The 18,654-nt window shown below is 33.4% G+C and overlaps 2 protein-coding genes across 2 annotated transcripts; one reads left to right on the top strand and one right to left on the bottom strand.

Moving 5' to 3' along the window:
• Positions 1–4,113: 4,113 nt before the first annotated feature.
• LOC115716676 (kinesin-like protein KIN-4C) lies at positions 4,114–8,397 on the top strand. The gene has a single exon (XM_030645568.2). The coding sequence runs from the start codon at positions 4,238–4,240 to the stop codon at positions 8,135–8,137; it is 3,900 nt and encodes a 1,299-aa protein (XP_030501428.2). The 5' UTR covers positions 4,114–4,237; the 3' UTR covers positions 8,138–8,397.
• Positions 8,398–9,160: 763 nt separating this feature from the next.
• On the bottom strand, positions 9,161–12,541 carry LOC133032429 (beta-carotene isomerase D27, chloroplastic-like). The gene is made up of 7 exons (XM_061106369.1): positions 12,052–12,541; positions 11,837–11,976; positions 11,641–11,733; positions 10,670–10,731; positions 10,287–10,393; positions 9,643–9,735; positions 9,161–9,558 (listed from the first exon to the last, which is right to left on the bottom strand). Exons 1-7 carry the CDS (start codon positions 12,296–12,298, stop codon positions 9,518–9,520), a joined length of 783 nt encoding a protein of 260 aa, XP_060962352.1. The 5' UTR covers positions 12,299–12,541; the 3' UTR covers positions 9,161–9,517.
• Positions 12,542–18,654: the final 6,113 nt, after the last annotated feature.

Below are 18,654 nucleotides of genomic sequence, written 5' to 3'. Positions count from 1 at the left end.
GTGGATTTTGTGTTTGCTTAGAGTATTATTTGATTATTAGAGTGTATAATTTTAACCCCACCTCTATTTTTATTATTTTTTATGTATGATTTCTTTTCCTCTTCTATTTTTTTAGTTATTCTTTATGGTTTTTATTCTACTTTTGTCTCTTAAATTTTCTTTGTTTTCTTTTTCCTCTCTCATTCTAGTTTCTGATTCTTTTTATTATTTTTGCTCTATATTGTATGTTCGAGAATGAAGTTAACCAAAATAGTTAGAAGTTTAATTATTAGATATTGATATAAAATTTATATGTTTAAAATTGGATTTTAAAATTATTATCGTTTTAAAGTTTGGTTATTAGGCATTGTGTATTTTTCATTATGTTGTTGATGAAATTTATTTTTTTCTGCCTCTTTTAATGAAATAATGAGTTTTTTTTTAATGTTAATGAAACTGATTTCTAAAGTTAGTATCGTTTTTAGATTATAATTTTTTTCATCATCTTGTTGATGAAACTATTTTTTTTTCCTTCTGCTTCTTTTAATAATTGATGAAACTGATTTTTAAAGTTTGTATCATTTTTAGATTATAATTTTTTGCATTGTATTTTTTTTTCAGTATGATGTTGATGAAACTGATTTTATTTTATTTTTTTTGCTGCTTTTAGTGAAATAATTAGTTTATTTTACTGTTGATGAAACTAGTTTTTAAAGTTGGAATCATTTTTACAATATTTTTTTTTTATAAAACTTGTTTTAGTTTGTGATTTTCTTGGAGATATTTATCCCATATTGAATGCTCAAATCAATTATGATTTTTTATCAAGCAAGTAAGAAATTAAATGTCAAAATAGAGTATGAAGTTAGAAATTAGAGTATTAAGTATTCATATAAATTTATATGTTGGAAACTAGTTTTATAATTGGTGTCATTTTTAGATTATATTTTTTGCATTGTATTTTTTTTCATTATGTTCTTAACGAAACTGGTTTTAATTTTTTATCCCCTTTGTTATCTTTACCATATTTTGTATGCTTAAACCAACTCTGATTTTTAGAAAGCAAGTGAAAGATTGAATGCTAAAATAAAGAATAAAGTTAGAAGTTAGGCTATTTGATATTCATATAGAATTGATACATTCAAAACTGATTTTTAAAGTTTGTATTGTTTTTAGATTATAATTTTTTTGCATTGTATTTTTTACATTATGTTGTTGATGAAACTGATTTTTTTCTGCTACTTTTGATGAAATAATTAGTTCATCCAATAATAAAAAATACAAGGTAAAACTATTTTCTAATAAGCATTTTTTGAGCTGAAGCAATAACATCATTGGATCTGGCACAGAAAATAATATCTAGAATCTTTTGTTTGTAATGAAAACATGAAATCATGAGTCTCGTACACTTATTCATTTAATTATTTCCCAGGGTTCGCAGGTTCAAAACTAGTATTAGAAGGTTCACATCTATTCACAGGTTTGAAACTGGTTTTACAGCTTTTAAGGGTTTTAAAACTAGTTTCACATGTCTTAAGGGTTTTGTAATGGAGTTGCTCCGTTTTATGATATTATTGTATATTTTGATTTTAAGTTTCTTTTTATTATTTTGTTTCTAGGTTCGAGACTGGTTTTCACACTTATATTTATTTTTAGAATATTGGTGTGCATTGTATGATGTTTTAATTATATTTGTAGAGTTTTTTTTTTTTTTTTGAAATATACGCTCCTGATCAAATGAATCGAAGGCTAGATCATCCAACAGTTGGGGATGCAAAAGGTTGGCATTTAATGCATCTGAAAAAAGAGAATAAGGCATTTATTAATCATCATTTCGTGACAGCATCCACAATGCTTCTGAGGATAGGCATCTTTTCAAAATCAGCCATCATTCGCCTTCCCAAGGAATGCGCCTAAGACAAAGAACATGGGCCTCACGACTCCGCTAATCGAGCTTCATACTTTGGCAAGTCCTTCGAGATATCACCAAGAACGACTATCATAAACACTCCCTTCGGTCTCCCAATGAACTTTCTGTAAGTCAAGGACACAGAACCAACCTCCAGGAGAAGGCAGCAAGCTCTCGACACTCTCAAGTCCCGAGAGCTTGGGGATAAATATTATACATGTTCTCGAATAGGTTCTACGTGGAAGAAGTAGAAGGGTGCCACGTCAGATCGCATGTCGATATCATGAATCCCTTTTCAAGATATGGTCACGGAAGGTATCAAAGTGTTTAGAAGAACGCTTCCCTTACGAAGGATGAAGTAATTCTCGAGGTTCTAACTTGATGCTTCCGCTATTTGGAGGCAAACGAGAAGCATAAGCATTCCAGGATGATTAGGAATGGGCTACGCTAAGGAGCCTTAAGTTGTACTCCCTGGAAACTCCCTGTGACCTAATTCGAAACTACACCCAACGGTCACGCCTCTTCTAATTACACCGTGTCAGATCCTGTTCCTTGCGTCAGACCGTGGTTGTGCGCGTATGTGCCTCTGTAGTGCTTATTGTCCAACGGCTTGTTTAAGATATTAATTTTACAGGAGAAACCTTTGAACGACACGTGCTCATTCCTGACGTGATAGCCTACATCAATTAAGCACCACATGATGGGAGAGTTACCTACGAAACCAGCAGTTGGATGATCATGTGTTGTTTTACAGCCTTTCCTACGTGCTGAGTAAGAAACCCTAATAGGGTAAAGGGTATGTCCTTACCCACTTATGTGCCTATAAATACTTCCATTTTTTATGTAAAAAGGGGTGAACATATTTTACTTATAGAATCTCTGCTAAAATTCGTATAGAGTTTTTTTCTTAGAGTGAAACAAAAGGAATGCAGAGATTACCATTGTAAACACTTGTAATACTCAAAAATTTGCCAACGAAGGGTAATACTACTGACTCATGGACTATTATTTAATATTTTACATTTCCTTAAGCTCTTCTTAATTAGTTTCTAAAAATCTCAGTAAACACACACCGAACTGAGATTTTGTCTAAGATTTAAATGTCAATACGTGAAACCACCCGAGATTGAATCCTAGCTGAACAAACCAAAGTGTAAATGTTGCAAGAAATAAAGAGACTTTAGAGATACTAACCCAAATTTACCACTTAAATTCTCTTTCTTGTTTTAGCTGCAAACCCAAAGAATTCTTCTTCCTTCCCACTGATTTCATTTGAAACCCCTAAAAACAAAATCCCAAGTTTTTTCTTTTTATGTACACGTCGTTGCTGGAATTGAGATCTCATTCAAAGAGAAATATATCAAATATCTAGAGTTTCTTTTTGTATATTATATGGATGATCCGATCCGCAAGGACCATGATTGGAAATTATTTGACCGTCTTTCTCCGAGGAAGAGGCGAAACATAATCAACTTGAATTCGACATAGCTATTCGAAATCTTAGTGAAAGACTGGATTTGTTATCTCATGTTTGCTTTTCGTGAGGGGAACCCTAAGAGAGTCGCCGACTCCAACTACCGTCCATGTACGATCCATACTAGATCTGACCAACTGCCCATCCTACCTCCTCTACGTTCTTGACAGCTCGTCTTTGTCTCAGTAGAGTTTTTCAGTGGCATGTTTCGGTCCTCTTCCCCATTACTTAGAAAAAGTGACCCATCGATTTAGGTACAAGATACTATTATTACCGCCTGGACAATTAGACACCCAACCCATCATTGTCCTGGCAATGGGTATAGGTCATCAACGCCGAACACATTTCGAATCTCTCTCTCTTCGGTGGTGCGGGTTGCTGCTCTAAGTTGGACCGCAAACGTCGTTGATTGGGGACAACAACTTCAATGGCTAGTCAGTGACGACAAATGGAGAGGAGAAGGGAGTGCTGCGACCTCTGGAAGCTGGGGCTTCCACCTTGTCTTGGTCTCATTATCAGATCTTTGGTACAAACCCAAACATTTTCCTAATCTTGTTTCATTAATTTAGTGATGCACAATTTTTGTTCTATTTATATATTAAAAAAAAAAGAAAAGAAAAAAGAAAGGAGAAATGCTAAAACGTGATGCTAAGCTAAAAAATATATATATTTATTCAAAAAAAAAATAATATCTTTAATTATGGATATAATATTTATATTCTTTAAATAATTAGATCTAACAACCCCGCTCTTTTCAAGCAAACAAAAAAGTAACCGTTTTCAAATTTCGTCAGGATCCGTAGACAACCCCTTACACGCTGCAACGAAAAATCTCTTCTGTTCCATTGTCATCAAGGTTTTCTGGTTAAGCGGAGATGGAGAATTTGGAGACGAAGACCGTAGATTCATCGCAGTGCGTTCGAGTCGCGGTTAACATCCGTCCATTGATTACTTCGGAGGTTTTGTTTGGATGTACGGATTGTATTTCCGTTGTTCCAGGTGAACCACAGGTGCAAATTGGTTCACATTCATTCACATATGATTATGTTTATGGTGGTACGGGATCTCCTTCTACCATTTACGACGATTGTGTTGCTCCATTGGTAGATGCACTCTTCCACGGCTACAATGCTACCGTCCTTGCTTATGGGCAGACTGGCTCTGGCAAAACATACACAATGGGAACCAATTATAAAGGAGAAGGAAGTAGCTTTGGTATCATCCCCAAGGTAATGGATACTGTTTTCAAAGGAGTTTCCGGTAAGAAATCTAACAGAGAATTCTTAATTAGGGTCTCTTTCATTGAGATATTCAAGGAAGAGGTGTTTGATTTACTTGACACGAGTTCAACAACAACTTTCTCTAAGAATGAAGGCGCAGCCTCTTCGAAGCCTGTTGGGCCTGCAAGAGCTCCTATACAAATTAGAGAAACTGCTAATGGAGGTATAACACTTGCTGGTGTGACAGAGGCAGAGGTTCAAACAAAGGAAGAGATGGCATCGTATTTGACTCGTGGCTCTCTATCTCGGGCTACTGCGAGTACTAATATGAATAGTCAGTCAAGTCGCTCACATGCTATCTTTACAATAACCATGGAGCAAAAAAAGATCGTAAATGGAACAGCAGCCACTGATGATTTTGGAGATGAAATCCTTTGTGCGAAACTGCACTTGGTTGATCTTGCAGGTTCTGAGCGAGCTAAGCGAACGGGTGGTGATGGCATGCGATTTAAAGAAGGCATTCATATAAACAAGGGTTTACTGGCTCTTGGCAATGTGATAAGTGCCTTGGGAGATGAGAAGAAGCGGAAAGAAACTGGCCATGTTCCTTATCGTGATAGCAAATTAACTCGTTTATTACAGGATTCTCTTGGAGGAAATAGCAAGACAGTGATGATAGCTTGTGTTAGTCCTGCTGATACAAATGCTGAGGAGACATTGAACACGTTAAAGTACGCTAACCGTGCTCGTAACATTCAAAACAAGGCAGTTATCAATCGTGATCCAATGGCTGCGCAATTGCAAAGAATGAGGTCCCAAGTTGAGCAATTGCAAGGTGAGCTTTTATTTTATCGGGGTTGTGATGCTGGTACTTCTCCCTATGAGGAGTTACAGATCCTCAAAAGGAAAGTGTCTTTACTTGAAGCAAGCAAAGAGGAGCTTAAACGGGAGTTGCAGGAGCGTCAAGTTACTTGCCAACATTTGACCCAGCGAGCTTTTGAAGCTCAGGTTGAGAAAGATAAATTAGCCACGAAAATTGAAATGGCTCGAAATGGTAAGTCTTGGGATGAAGTTGACTTACATTCAGAACAGGAACATGACCTGTTGAAAAGTTATGTATTTAGAATTCAAGAGCTAGAAGGAGAGTTGTTGCAGTTGAAGAATTCGAACAGTAGAAAACATGGTCTCATTGATTGTGGTGATGACTCGGATGATCCTGATGATGATGATGAATTTCGCTCTAAGAATGTACTGTTTCCTTGTGGCGATGAGTATTCTGATTATGATTGCAAAATTGGGGAGATAGCAGCTGATATTGTTGATCAAGAGAAGGAGCAAGAACATTCTTGTGTTCAAGAAAAATTGGACCGTGAATTGAAAGAGTTGGATAAGGAACTTGAACAAAAGGAGGCCGAAATGAAGCGAGTTGCAGCAGGGGGTAATAATACTTCGGTGCTTAAACAACATTACGAGAAAAAAGTTCATGAGTTGGAACAAGAGAAGAGAGTTTTACAGAGAGAGATTGACGAGCTAAGACACAATCTTGCAAGTATATCATCTACCACTGATGACGGAGCTCAAAAGTTGAAGGAAGATTATTTGCAGAAGCTGAATCTTTTAGAATCACAGGTGTCCGCGTTGAAGAAAAAACAAGATGCTCAAGCTCAGCTGTTGAAACAAAAACAGAAAAGTGATGAGGCTGCAAAACGACTGCAAGACGAGATTCAGAGAATAAAAACTCAAAAGGTTCAACTTCAACATAAGATCAAACAAGAGTCGGAGCAATTCAGGTTATGGAAAGCGTCTCGAGAGAAAGAAGTTCTTCAGCTTAAGAAAGAGGGAAGGAGAAATGAGTATGAGATGCATAAGCTATTAGCTTTGAATCAAAGGCAGAAAATGGTTTTACAACGAAAAACAGAAGAAGCCTCCATGGCTACAAAAAGGCTAAAAGAGCTTTTAGAAGCTCGGAAAGCTGCTTCTACTGGAAGCATCAATGGTCCAGGAATTCAGGTTTTGATGCAAGCAATTGAGCATGAGCTTGAAGTTACTCTACGTGTACATGAAGTCCGCTCTGAATATGAGAGACAAATGGAAGAGCGGGCTAGAATGGCCAAGGAGATTGCAAGGCTAAAAGAAGAAGCAACAGAGATGTTGAAACAAGCTAATTCAAGAGATTATCCTGAAACGATGTCTCCTGGTGCAAGAAACTCACGGATTTATGCACTTGAAAATATGCTTTCTTCTTCATCTACCACCCTTGTTTCTATGGCATCACAGTTATCAGAAGCAGAGGAGCGCGAGCGGGTTTTTAGCGGCAGGGGTCGTTGGAATCAAGTTCGATCTCTTGCTGATGCAAAGAATTTGATGAATTATCTATTCAATTTAGCATCTTCATCCAGGTGCTTGGTGCGTGATACAGAAGTTGTGTGCAGAGAGAAAGATTTACAAATAAGAGATTTGAAGGGAAAAATTGTGAGTTTGAGTAGTTTGCTTAGAGAATTAGAGATGCAAAAAGCTGAGCTTATTCATCAGGTGAAAACTCAGAATGTAGCTCTGAAGCATTATGCCAATGGAGGACATAATTATGACTTGCGCAAGCTTGATCACCGAAGCTCAGTAGTTGTCTCAGAGGACATGGATACATCTGACTCAGAAAAATCAGATGTAGATTACTTAAGTGAAGACGACATACCTAAGAGACAACGACTTAAGAAAAAAAGCTTTAAAATCAGAAACCAGTCTAACAATGGATCTCATTCATTAGACAACAACGATCATGAGAGCCTAACATTAGACAGTTCAGGGGAGGGAATTGTTGCTGTTGGTGGTGATAAGGAGAACAATGCTTCAGGATCAGGTGTATGCTGTTCTTGCTCCAAGAACTCATCATGCAAAACAAACAAATGTCAATGCCGCTCTTCTGGTGGGTTTTGTGGGTTCTCATGTGGTTGCATGGTCAGTAAATGTGCCAATCGAGAAATCGAAAAATCTCAGCAGTCAAATTTGGCTGAAGGGATTGTAAATGGTGTAAGGGCTGATGAAGCAGAGAAGGATAGACTTCTTGTTTCTCATGGAGCCATGCTTTTACAGACTGCGTTGGTTGACAAAACTACAGAGACAAATGAAGATGGTGGTCTTGGTCCAAGAAGAAAAGCTCTTTCTGACATTGGAAACACAACTGAAAAGCCAAATGTACCAAAGCCTATGAAGAGAAAGAAATGGAGGACATCTTCGATACTACTCGTTACCAATCCTCCACCACGTCCATCTCAGCCAGAAAGTGTTGAACAACCATCGCAACCACAACCACAACCACAACTGCAATTTCAGAAGCTAGATAACAATGCAAATGGGGCTGACATTCCTGTACAATTACCGAGGGCAATGCGGTCTGTCACCACGACTAATGGCGGGAATTTATTCAAAGAAAGGAATGTTGAGAAAACAGAAGAATCAAGTGTCAACAAAGAGGCAGCTGAGGGGGCTCTGGCTCCTCCCAGAAGTCCTGTTAGGCAGAACAGGACATCAGATGAAAAGGAAAACTTTGGCCATTAAAAATAATCTTTAGTTTAGTGAGTTTCTCACTCATTGCTCATGGCATTGGTAACATTGATTCATCTGAATTTCTTATTTTATCGCATTCTGTCTATCTTTCATTGTTGTAACACTTCTCTTATTTGAGTGAACAAATGAATGACGATGCTTTGTTTCAATAAATAAATAAACTAAATAGTTGGCAATTGTAAGACCCCCATTTGCCCTCTCCCTATTATTGTTATGTTCTTTTTAATATAAATGGCAAGTTTTATGTTGATTAGTCTATCATGTATTTCCTAATCTGTCTTTGATTCATTGTGCCTGCGTGACCATAAAACTTTTACAAGACCCTTAGTTAGATATTGTTTATTTGTACTATTTATATTAAGGGGCCCTGATTTCACATCCAGAAGAAATTAATTCACTTGCTTCATGAATTCATAATGACATCCTAATGATGTCATGATTATCAATATGAAAACAAGCGCTGGAATTAGGTGCTGTGATTAATTATAATATATATATATATATATATATATATATATATTTTTCTTTTTCCTTATTAGTTTGCAGTTCGATTGAAATGAAGATTGAAGTGCTCTAATTCGTTTTCTGGAATCCCTTTATTTTGGGAAAATCATCATATAGGCTTTGGGGGTGATGTCATCCTTCGTGTATTGAGATACAAAACTGGTCAGGTTAGGAAGAAAAGTAATTGCTGCCCATAGATTTGGCTCATTCATTTTTCCCTTGCCCTTCTCCACTTCAAAATATTATTATGAAGTAAACCCACTTTCAGGTTAATTTTCAAATGAAACCATTAGTGGTCAGGACACTCGGTCGCTCTCCTCGTGAGACAGAAAAGACATTCGAAGAATCTTATTAATAATTTTTTAAAGCACATAAAAGGTGGGAGACATTATTAGTCCACTATGCTGGTTTTAGACCCTACAATAAATCTTGAGTCAAAACATTTTCTCTTTCAATAATTTATTATTGCCCATTTTCATTACCAACAATGAGAGTGAGTGTACATCATCCTTACCGAAAGTCTCATCATATATATAACAAGGAATAGCTCTGGTTAAAGCTGATTGACATCTTGTATTTTAAACAAATTGAGAAACTGTTTCTTATTTTAGGGAATGTATTAAAGTGTCCTTTTTTTTTGTACTGCTTGATGGATGAGGTAATTTAATCTTCATGTGTAAGAAGCTTGAGTTGAAGATGGCACTTGTTCTGATATTCAGGTGATAATTTATTAACTTTTACATGTGTATGTACATTTTATTATGGACAGAGAAATTATTCTGATAGCAGTGGTTGATTCATTGTCTCCAAAATTCAAAATTGTCCTTGTTCCATCTCAACATGATCAGCGAACCATGTTCTTAAACCTTAGGTAGGACATTTGGTATTGTGCCTTTGTTTTGCTTTGCCTGCATGAGTTACATATAAATGCAAGTTAGAATTTAAGATCCAACAATTCCTAGTACTCTTCATAAATGTGTTTAAGCTATTACATAATTTGTAGCATGGTTGCTTGAATGCTGGATCATCCATCAGTGCTGGAGGATCCTGACCAAATATCATCTGACAACTCATATCTTCAAAATCTGCATATAAAAGTATGATGAGATTGGGAAGAGTTGTACGTGGCTCTATTTACATAAAACATTGGTTCATGGGGAAAAGAAGTACACAGCGGTTAATTTCTTTTCCATCTCAGTCAACAATATGGTGGTTTGACCCTAATCAGGACATAATGTATATGCTTTGTGGCTACCATTTCAGACATCAATCTATATAGTATTACTATTAATTCATATGATGGAATTCCCAACTGAGTTTGTATGGCTCTACTTGCAGTTTTTCACCCTTTGTGGCTTACACAGGGGACCCTCCATTGACATGATGAGCATGGCCCTCCACAATTAAAGTGCAGCTACTGTTAATTTTTCAAGTATTTTTTCCTATTTTTGTTCATTCTTTTTGTTAATATATTTACTATAAGAAGATTATGAGTGCAATATCTCTGTTGCCATAAGTTTTCCTGTTTCATTTCTTTAAATGGGTTCTAAATAGTCTGAAGGCATTTAAGTTCTAAGTATGAAAATTCAATCAAAGAAGGAAGACTGCAATAATGACTGATGAATCGATTACTCACTTGGGACCATGTTGACTGACATCCCCAGGGATTCCTTTATGAAATTCTGAGATGGTACCTTACAGAGATTACTGCACAAGCCTACACAATTTGTCCTCTCTAAAAATCTGCAAAATAGTGTCACATAGAGGGAACATGAGTATGACTAATGTTGGGGACGATATAATGTCAAGGGTCATTAAATTTAGATTAAAAATGATTATGACAGCAATCAGATGGTCCTAACGAAAATTTATGACCAAAATGCAGGGAAGAAGAATCAGGCTACAGCACAATGATTGGAAAAGAATTAGGCATGAAGTCCCTCTTTGTTAGGTGAGATGGGACCTTTTTCAAGTCTAAAAAATTTCTAAAATAGTGAAGCATTTATGAGCCAAATTTACCTGCATTTGTTTATGTGGACTACGTTTTTTTCTCTTCTTCCATCGACCTCCGATTCCCTGACCTATATAATATGAGTCTTGTTAGATTGGCTTAATGTTATATGTGCTTGAAGCCTGTGTTTATGTATGATAGAAAAAGACAAAGCTTTTCTCATTGTGTGGTAATTATCAAGCACAGACAAACGACAAATGGGTTTATGCTAAAGAATAATGCTATAGACACAAACATTGTGAAAACTTTCTACACACGAGCATGAGAATCATATCATTTTTAATTGTGTGGTTGCGATTAATTGTTTACGAGATTTTAGCCAAAGTTGGCATGATTACAAAAGTCAATAAATGGCATGATTTAAGGCAATTGTGAGCTCTAAATGTACCATATTTAAATACTAGCTTATTAAAGTTCTCCTAATTTCTCCTTCCAATTTTTTATTTACTGATAAGAAACTAGGAGCTATATGAAATATTAGAGCACAAGTACAACTTTAGTTTATTCCCAAAAAAAAAAAAAAAAAAAAACTTAAGTTATATGTGCATAGTGCAAAAGTAAGAGTCAGAAAATATTAAAAAAAAAAATCAATTACAGAAAGAAGAAAAGGGTCTTATTGAAACTTGAAATATTAGATCTTTGTAGAGGAATTGGGGAGTCTTTTCACTGTCCTTAATGGAAACATAAGCGAACATTGCATTACGAGTTAGTAGATCACTAACCGTTCTGTTTAAACAATCAAAAAAGTAATAGGAAAGTAGCCAAGGCAAGAAAAAGTGTAGCACTAACTATAGCACAAAAATCATTTGATTTCACTTCATTTACTCAAGTGATTTTGGTTGGTGGGGTACCATGAGTGAATCAAAAATAGCCTTACGAGCAATATAGAAAAAGGGCTAGGATCATATTAATATAATATAATATATATATAATATTATGATATATATTCTTCTCTAATCTCTATGCATATGCTATATACCTCACAGGGCCCGACCAACCACGCAAAAAACAAGGTAGTGAAGACAGCAAAGTACTCTCTTGCAAATTTAGATTGTGGAAGCAGTGTTCTTATCTGCAAAAATTTGATAATCCAAATAAGTAATAATTTCCATATCTCAATTCATCAAACAGAACAAAAATAACCAAACAAATAAATAATATAGATATAAACTTGCCAGGGAGAGGATTGGCCTGGGAAAAGCTTTGTCAAGGGCTTGTATGACAAGTTCACGCTGCTTTGATGGACCAAAGTTCATTGATGCAGCAGTAGCTGCCTCCACCAACCCATCATATCCACTCTTACTATTTCTCAGCCCTACAGTTCAATAAAACTATCATCATTTTCTCATATCTGAATTCAAAACCAATCAAAAAGATATCTGTAGCGTACCTGTTGCAGCCTGAACACTTTGAGAGAGATGGTTTATGGCAATCCTATCAAACCAGCTATCACTGTAGTCTCCAATGGATACCTCCGCGGGCCTTAAGCTGCTCGATTCGGTCAAGGCTATTCTGTTACTTGCAGGCGGTGTTAGCACCGAAACAACAATTGATTTTTTCCTCCCAAGGCTGTGGTTTGGCCAACATGAAGTTGAGCTAAGGTTAGTCCTAGTTGGTAAAAGATGTGTTGCTTCCATAACAAGGTAATTAGTTTTGTATAAGGAGATGTACTAGTGGTCTGTATTTTTTGTTGATGAGAAGAAAGAGAGTGCATGTTGAGCATTTTATTAATAGAGAAGATTTAAAGAGAGTGTGGACAGAACTCTGTGGTTTGGAATCTTGGACATATCGAAGTCTCAGCCATTCTCTCTTGGCTCCAAAGATGCCTTTTTTGGTTGTTTGTAATTGTAATGGCCAATTAGGAATCCACAAACAAAGACAACCCATTCCCTTTGAAAGTGACACTTTTATAGTAGTGACGGCAAATTCATAATAATAACGTTAGTAAAAATGTAATTCATCACGACACGACAGAATTTATATCAGCATAATCATTTCTCAAATGTTTATTATTATTGCCTAAGTTCACGCATGCGCACCAATAGTGCTTAACACCCTTAAGACGTGTCGCTTTATGATTGGCTAGGGATAATCCCTAAAAGCTATTATATTAAACTATATGAAACCCGATACTAAATTAAACCAATAGCGATATTGATATGTAGGAGAATGCTGGGGCATGACTGGTGTCTTTTAGATTTTTTTATTAGTAATTACAGACGTAAAATTAAATGTATCATTAATGTATATCAAATGTTTATTCAAAATATAATAAAGTTATAATAATTCGTTTTTTTTAATTTGGAATGTGAGCTGTTTTTTATTTTAGCACAATGCTACACTCATAATTGAAGATGCTCTTATTAATTATAATAATTACTCATTTCAGTCTTTCGCTAATTTAAAAAAAAAATGCTACAAGTTTTTTTTTCGAGAGAAAATGCCACACGTTTTGTTATTTAAATTATTATAAAATAAAATAACACTAGTCCCAATATTTTGAAAAGGTAAAACAGTAAATTAGTAATCTCTGAATTTGTATTCTTTCTTAAAATTAATTTGTTTAAAGACCTACATGTCTTAAAATTAATATTGTAACACGTTTTAAATGTGTATTATAATACTAGTGGCAACCATTTTTACTTTTATTTTTTTGTTTTTAAACAAATAATCTATACTAATAAGATATTTCTTAATATTGTTATAAAATAATATAAAATAATATAAAGTAGACGAGAAGAAAGAAGAAGAAGATGAAAAAAGAAAGAGAAAGTGAATGAGAATTTCTGAGTTGTTTATTTCAATGGGGTGAATCCCTATTTATACAAATACAAGAGTGAGATATTAAGAAACTAAGAAAAAGGGAAACTAAGGAAAAGAGGAATGTTGATTACAATTCATGGTAATAAATAAAAGATTTGGACATCCACATAATTATTAATATTTATAACACTCCCCCTTGGATGTCCATAATAGCTGTCTTATTAAAAATCTTGCTGAAAACTTGGTCAAAGGAAAAAGAGTATAGTGTAAACTAACTCCCTCCCCCTCATTTAGGCATTTGTGGAGATCTTCTAATCGACGAATTTCGATCTTGTCTGCCATCTTCTCAAATGTTGATGTTGGTAATAACTTTGTGAATAAGTTTGTAAGATTGACACTTGATTGAATATGTTGAACACCAATATGCATTTTCTTGAAGCGTATAAAGAAGAATTTCGTGAAATGTGTTCTAACTCTATCTCCTTCAATGTACACTACTACAATCTAAGCCTTTAGCTTCCCTTTTTTCAATCTAATTTATAAAAAGGGAAGCTAAAGGGGGTGAAAATATCTGCATTGACATTTAGAGGCGGTTTTTTGGTAAAAACCGTAGGTATAGAGTGTATATATATCTATGCCGTCGGTTGGGGGTTGGGAAAAATCAGGGTTTTTTTATATAACCCTATGGCGTCGGTTATTAGGTATTAACCGACGCCATAGGTGCCACCTTTATTCGACACGTGGCACCTATGGCGTCGGTTAATACCTAATAACCGACGCCATAGGGTTATATATCAGAGTCTGTCTGCTTCGTCTTCCTCACTTCCTCATTTCACACCTTGTTGAGCACGAAGAACAGCCACCCACAGCAGCCCCAAACCCACGAAAAAACCCTCGCCAACCACCACTAAAACAACCTCATTCTCCCTCATTTCTTAACCATTTTACCCCATTTTTGTCTTAAAATCTTCTATTTTCTATACCTAAACCTATACTGTAAAAAAGTTTAGTTTTTTTCCCCTCTATATACCAAACCGAACCTATTACAAAGAAAGGTGGTGGGTATAACTCCGGCCACCGATTTTAGCGGAGAAAACGTTGAGTCTCAACGTCCATTAAGGTATAAATATGCTTTCTATTCATTTTATTTATGTACATTGGTATTATTTCGTTTTTGTAAATTTTTTTAGAATTTTTTTATTTTATTAATATTATATTGTGTGTGTTCTAGAGGTGGTCGGATTTTTGTAGCATTTTATCGCCGGATTGCGTTTATAAGGTAAATATTTATTAACTTGATATATAATATATATGTATATATTTTGTGTTTTATTATTGAATATGTGTTTATATATATCTTGTGTGTATATACTATTTGTGTATTTTGTGTATTTGTATTGTATATATATTTGTTGTGAATGAGAATGAGAGGTAGTAGGAATTTAATTAGTTTAGAGATAAAGTTTTTAAAATAATGGTAGTGTGAATATATAATTGATTATATGTATATATATTTATATGTTATTTTTTAAAAAATTAACTATTGAAATTAGTAACTAGCTAGTAACTTGCTACTTTGTTTAATAACTAGTAAGTAATTTAATAATTAAAATTTTAAATTGGTTGTATATTGCATTATGTTATTGGTTGTGTGCTAATATTTGAGGGTCGACATATTTCGGTGTTGATCGAATTTGCAATAGGTATATCCATCCACTAACCTTTTGTTAGTATAAATAATTATCAATGCATGCTTAGTTGAGTTTGAATATCTTAAATATTCATCCGTAGTGAAGTAGGTTCTGCGAATACATGTACTGCGGTCAGATGGGTGGATAAATTTTGTATTGTTTATGTTAGTTTCTTTGTTCTGTATTGTTATATTTGTTTTGTTTGTTACTTTAGGCACTTTTAAAATTTTTGGGAACGTCCAATTACAGCCGTTATCTTTGCCAAAATTTCAGTAGAGTTTGGATCAAATTTTATTATAAAAAACATAAATGTTAAAGGAAAAGTACATAACATAAATAACTAGGTTATTACTCGCTAGTTGTAAGAAATTAGGTGACATAACACATTCATATTTGACTCAAAACATGTTCGAGTTAGTAGGTCTTTATATTTGACTCAAAACATGTTCGTGAAATTAGGTGACATTTGTTTTGTTTGTTACTTTAGGCACTTGTCTTGTATAATCTAATTGATGTGTCTATGCATTTATTATACTTAGTAGGTCTTTATATTTGACTCATAACATGTTCGTGTTAGTACCATGATTATCAATGTAAAAGTTCATATTTGAAAGGTTCTCAAATTTTGTTTATTAATGGTATTAGGAAAATGTTATTAATAGATTTAAATTTTTTGGAAACGTTCAATTATAGCCGTTATGCTGACGAAATTTTGGTAGAATTAGGATAATATTTGATTTTCGTTTCTCTTAAACTTGGTTGTTAGGATTTTATCGGAAGTGACTTTATCGGAAGTCAAGTACATAATTTTTGGTATAAGGTATGTTTTCTTTAACTTACTTTTGTAAGAATATTTTTTATATATATTTAGATAATCCTTAAATACTTAGAGTAATTTTCGAATAATATTAATACATAGGATAGATATTGTTGAGTGTTAATGATGGATATAGTAAGCTAAAAAAAACAAAAATATTGGGATAATATACTAATTATTATACAAAACATAACTTAAAAAATTATAAAAATAATAATAATATACTAGAAAAATACAAACCCATATTATAAAATTTAAATGTATAGAAATATTAAATTACATAAAAATTAAAATATTACACATTATTTTATTATTCAATAAACTAATTATTATACAAAACATAACTTAAAAAATTATAAAAATAATAATAATATACTAGAAAAATACAACCCCCTATTATAAAATTTAAATGTATAAAAATATTAAATTACATAAAAATTAAAATATTACACATTATTTTATTATTCAATAAACTAATTAAAACATAACTTAAAAAATTATAAAAATAATAATAATATACTAGAAAAATACAAACCCATATTATAAAATTTAAATGTATAAAAATATTAAATTACATAAAAATTAAAATATTACACATTATTTTAATATTCAATATACTAATTATTATATAAAACATAACTTAAAAAATTATAAAAATGATACTAAAATACTAGAATACAAACACATATTAATTATAAAATATAAAATATTAATAAAAAAATACCTAATATACAAACATATAAAGCAATGTAAATTTGTATTTATTTAACTTTTTAATTTAATTTTATTTATGCTTTAATTTAATTTAATTAATAATACCAAAATAAATTTAGATTTTTAATAAATGTAAAAAAAATATATTAATGAAAGCTGAAAAAAAATTTAGGAAACCCCTATGGAGTCGGTTATTTTATAAAAACCGACGCCATATGTACCCCTATGGCGTCGGTTATTTCATAATAACCGACGCCATAGGGGTCCTATGGCGTCGGTTATTATGAAATAACCGACGCCATAGGGGTACATATGGCGTCGGTTTTTATAAACCCTTTAGCGTCGCCCTGATCAGCGTCGGTAGCGAATTTCGCGAAAACCGACGCTGAAAGGGCTTAAAAACCGCCTCTAAAGGGGGTTTTTGTAGTAGTGGTACCTCCTTTTAGTTGAACGATGCAAGCAGTATTATCCATAGAGAATTGCTTGGGTTGATACTTCTTTATTGAGTGCAATCCATATGTTTCCCGAATATGCTATGCCAATGATCTCACTCACACACATTCTCTACTTGCTTCATAAAATGCAAGTATGTTAACATGATTTATAGTTGCCTCGTTAAAAACCTTGCCAGAAAAATCCAGTGGGACAAAATCTGAGCTAAGGGAAAAAGAGTACAATATATATTTCATATTCATAACTATTTGCAAGTTGCCTCGTTAAAAACCTTGCCAGGAAAACCCAGTGGGACAAAACCTAAGCTAAGGGAAAAAGAGTGCAACATGAATATGTCTCCCACTCATGCACATATGATCCATAATTCTTTTGGTGATAATAAATCTCATAAGATTATTGTTATCGCTTTTAAAATATCACCATATATAATCTTTGATCATATATTTTCTATAACTCTTCCAGAGTATGTATGGACTTCTAAATTATAGATGAGGGGTTCGTGGAACATTAGTCTTTATCCAACTAATTGTATCATTCATGTGTGTACACAACTTTGTTCATACGAAAATTTAAAATTTCAAGTAGATATGAACATAACACATTAATGGTACTACAAATTTTCATTTGTGACAATGATGGTACTCCAAGACCATATATTTATTCCATCTTGTTTTATGATCTTAATTTCCATATCAAATGATCATATATCTATAATTCTTGATACATATGAAGTACTTCAGGACTTCAATACTAATGAACAAACTTTATACATTAATATTTCTCGAAATACAAAAGAAATAACAGTTTGTTCTTCAATTAATCAAAAACTCTTCAAGAGTCTATCACAACGTATAATTTACGTATTTATATTGCATAGACAACCATAGGTATTTTTCAAATAATAATTTACTTACATTTCTTTATTTCATACAAAGATCTTTGTCATATAGTGCGCGCGACTTTGAATTTATATCACTTAAGACATGAATTAAATTCTTCTAGAATTTTTAAATAAGGCTTATTTCAAATTCTCACTATATTAGGAGCTCCAAATAAATAACCTTTTGTTGCAACATTTATGTGACGCTTATAAATCCTCATAAAATATATTCCAGGCTATAATCAAATCATGATTATATTTTCTCAATATTTAAGCCTTACTTCAATCAATCTCATGTCTATGCAAACTTTGTACAGCAATTCATTATGTACAAATATATATATGCAAATTTCTCATTAGAAATATTTATTTGCACACCCTACAGGTCTTACTTCACTTTATGCGAGTAAACTTGTCTGGACTGCGTCATAATATTTTGGCCAAAAATCAAAATGTATGTCGATAATTCTCGACAAATCTAATACCATGATCCTTGCTATCTCATGTTAGTTTATTTCATATGCAAACATTCAACATCTATTGTCGACAAAAATTTCATTATATGATAATTTCCTCCCATATTGACATAACTTATAGAGATCTCTTTAAATTACATATTTTCAAATGTGTTTATCATTTATAGGTACCTATATAGAATCACTTCAGGGATTCAAT

The sequence above is a fragment of the Cannabis sativa genome, chromosome X, assembly GCF_029168945.1.
Source record: "Cannabis sativa cultivar Pink pepper isolate KNU-18-1 chromosome X, ASM2916894v1, whole genome shotgun sequence".
Lineage (NCBI taxonomy): Eukaryota > Viridiplantae > Streptophyta > Magnoliopsida > Rosales > Cannabaceae > Cannabis > Cannabis sativa.
The sequence above is the reverse complement of the archived record's forward strand: the minus strand, read 5'-3'. Positions and strand labels throughout refer to the sequence as shown.

Bases quoted from the DNA above. Each gene is read 5' to 3' on its own strand.
- LOC115716676 (XM_030645568.2), top strand. From the start codon at position 4,238: ATGGAGAATTTGGAGACGAAGACCGTAGATTCATCGCAGTGCGTTCGA.
- LOC133032429 (XM_061106369.1), bottom strand. From the start codon at position 12,298: ATGGAAGCAACACATCTTTTACCAACTAGGACTAACCTTAGCTCAACT. The intron at 10,394-10,669 runs GTAAATTTGGCT...ACTATTTTGCAG, and splicing joins GTCCACATAAACAAATGCAG to ATTTTTAGAGAGGACAAATT. The intron at 9,736-10,286 runs GTGAGTAATCGA...TTTTATATGCAG, and splicing joins GTCAGTCAACATGGTCCCAA to ATTTTGAAGATATGAGTTGT.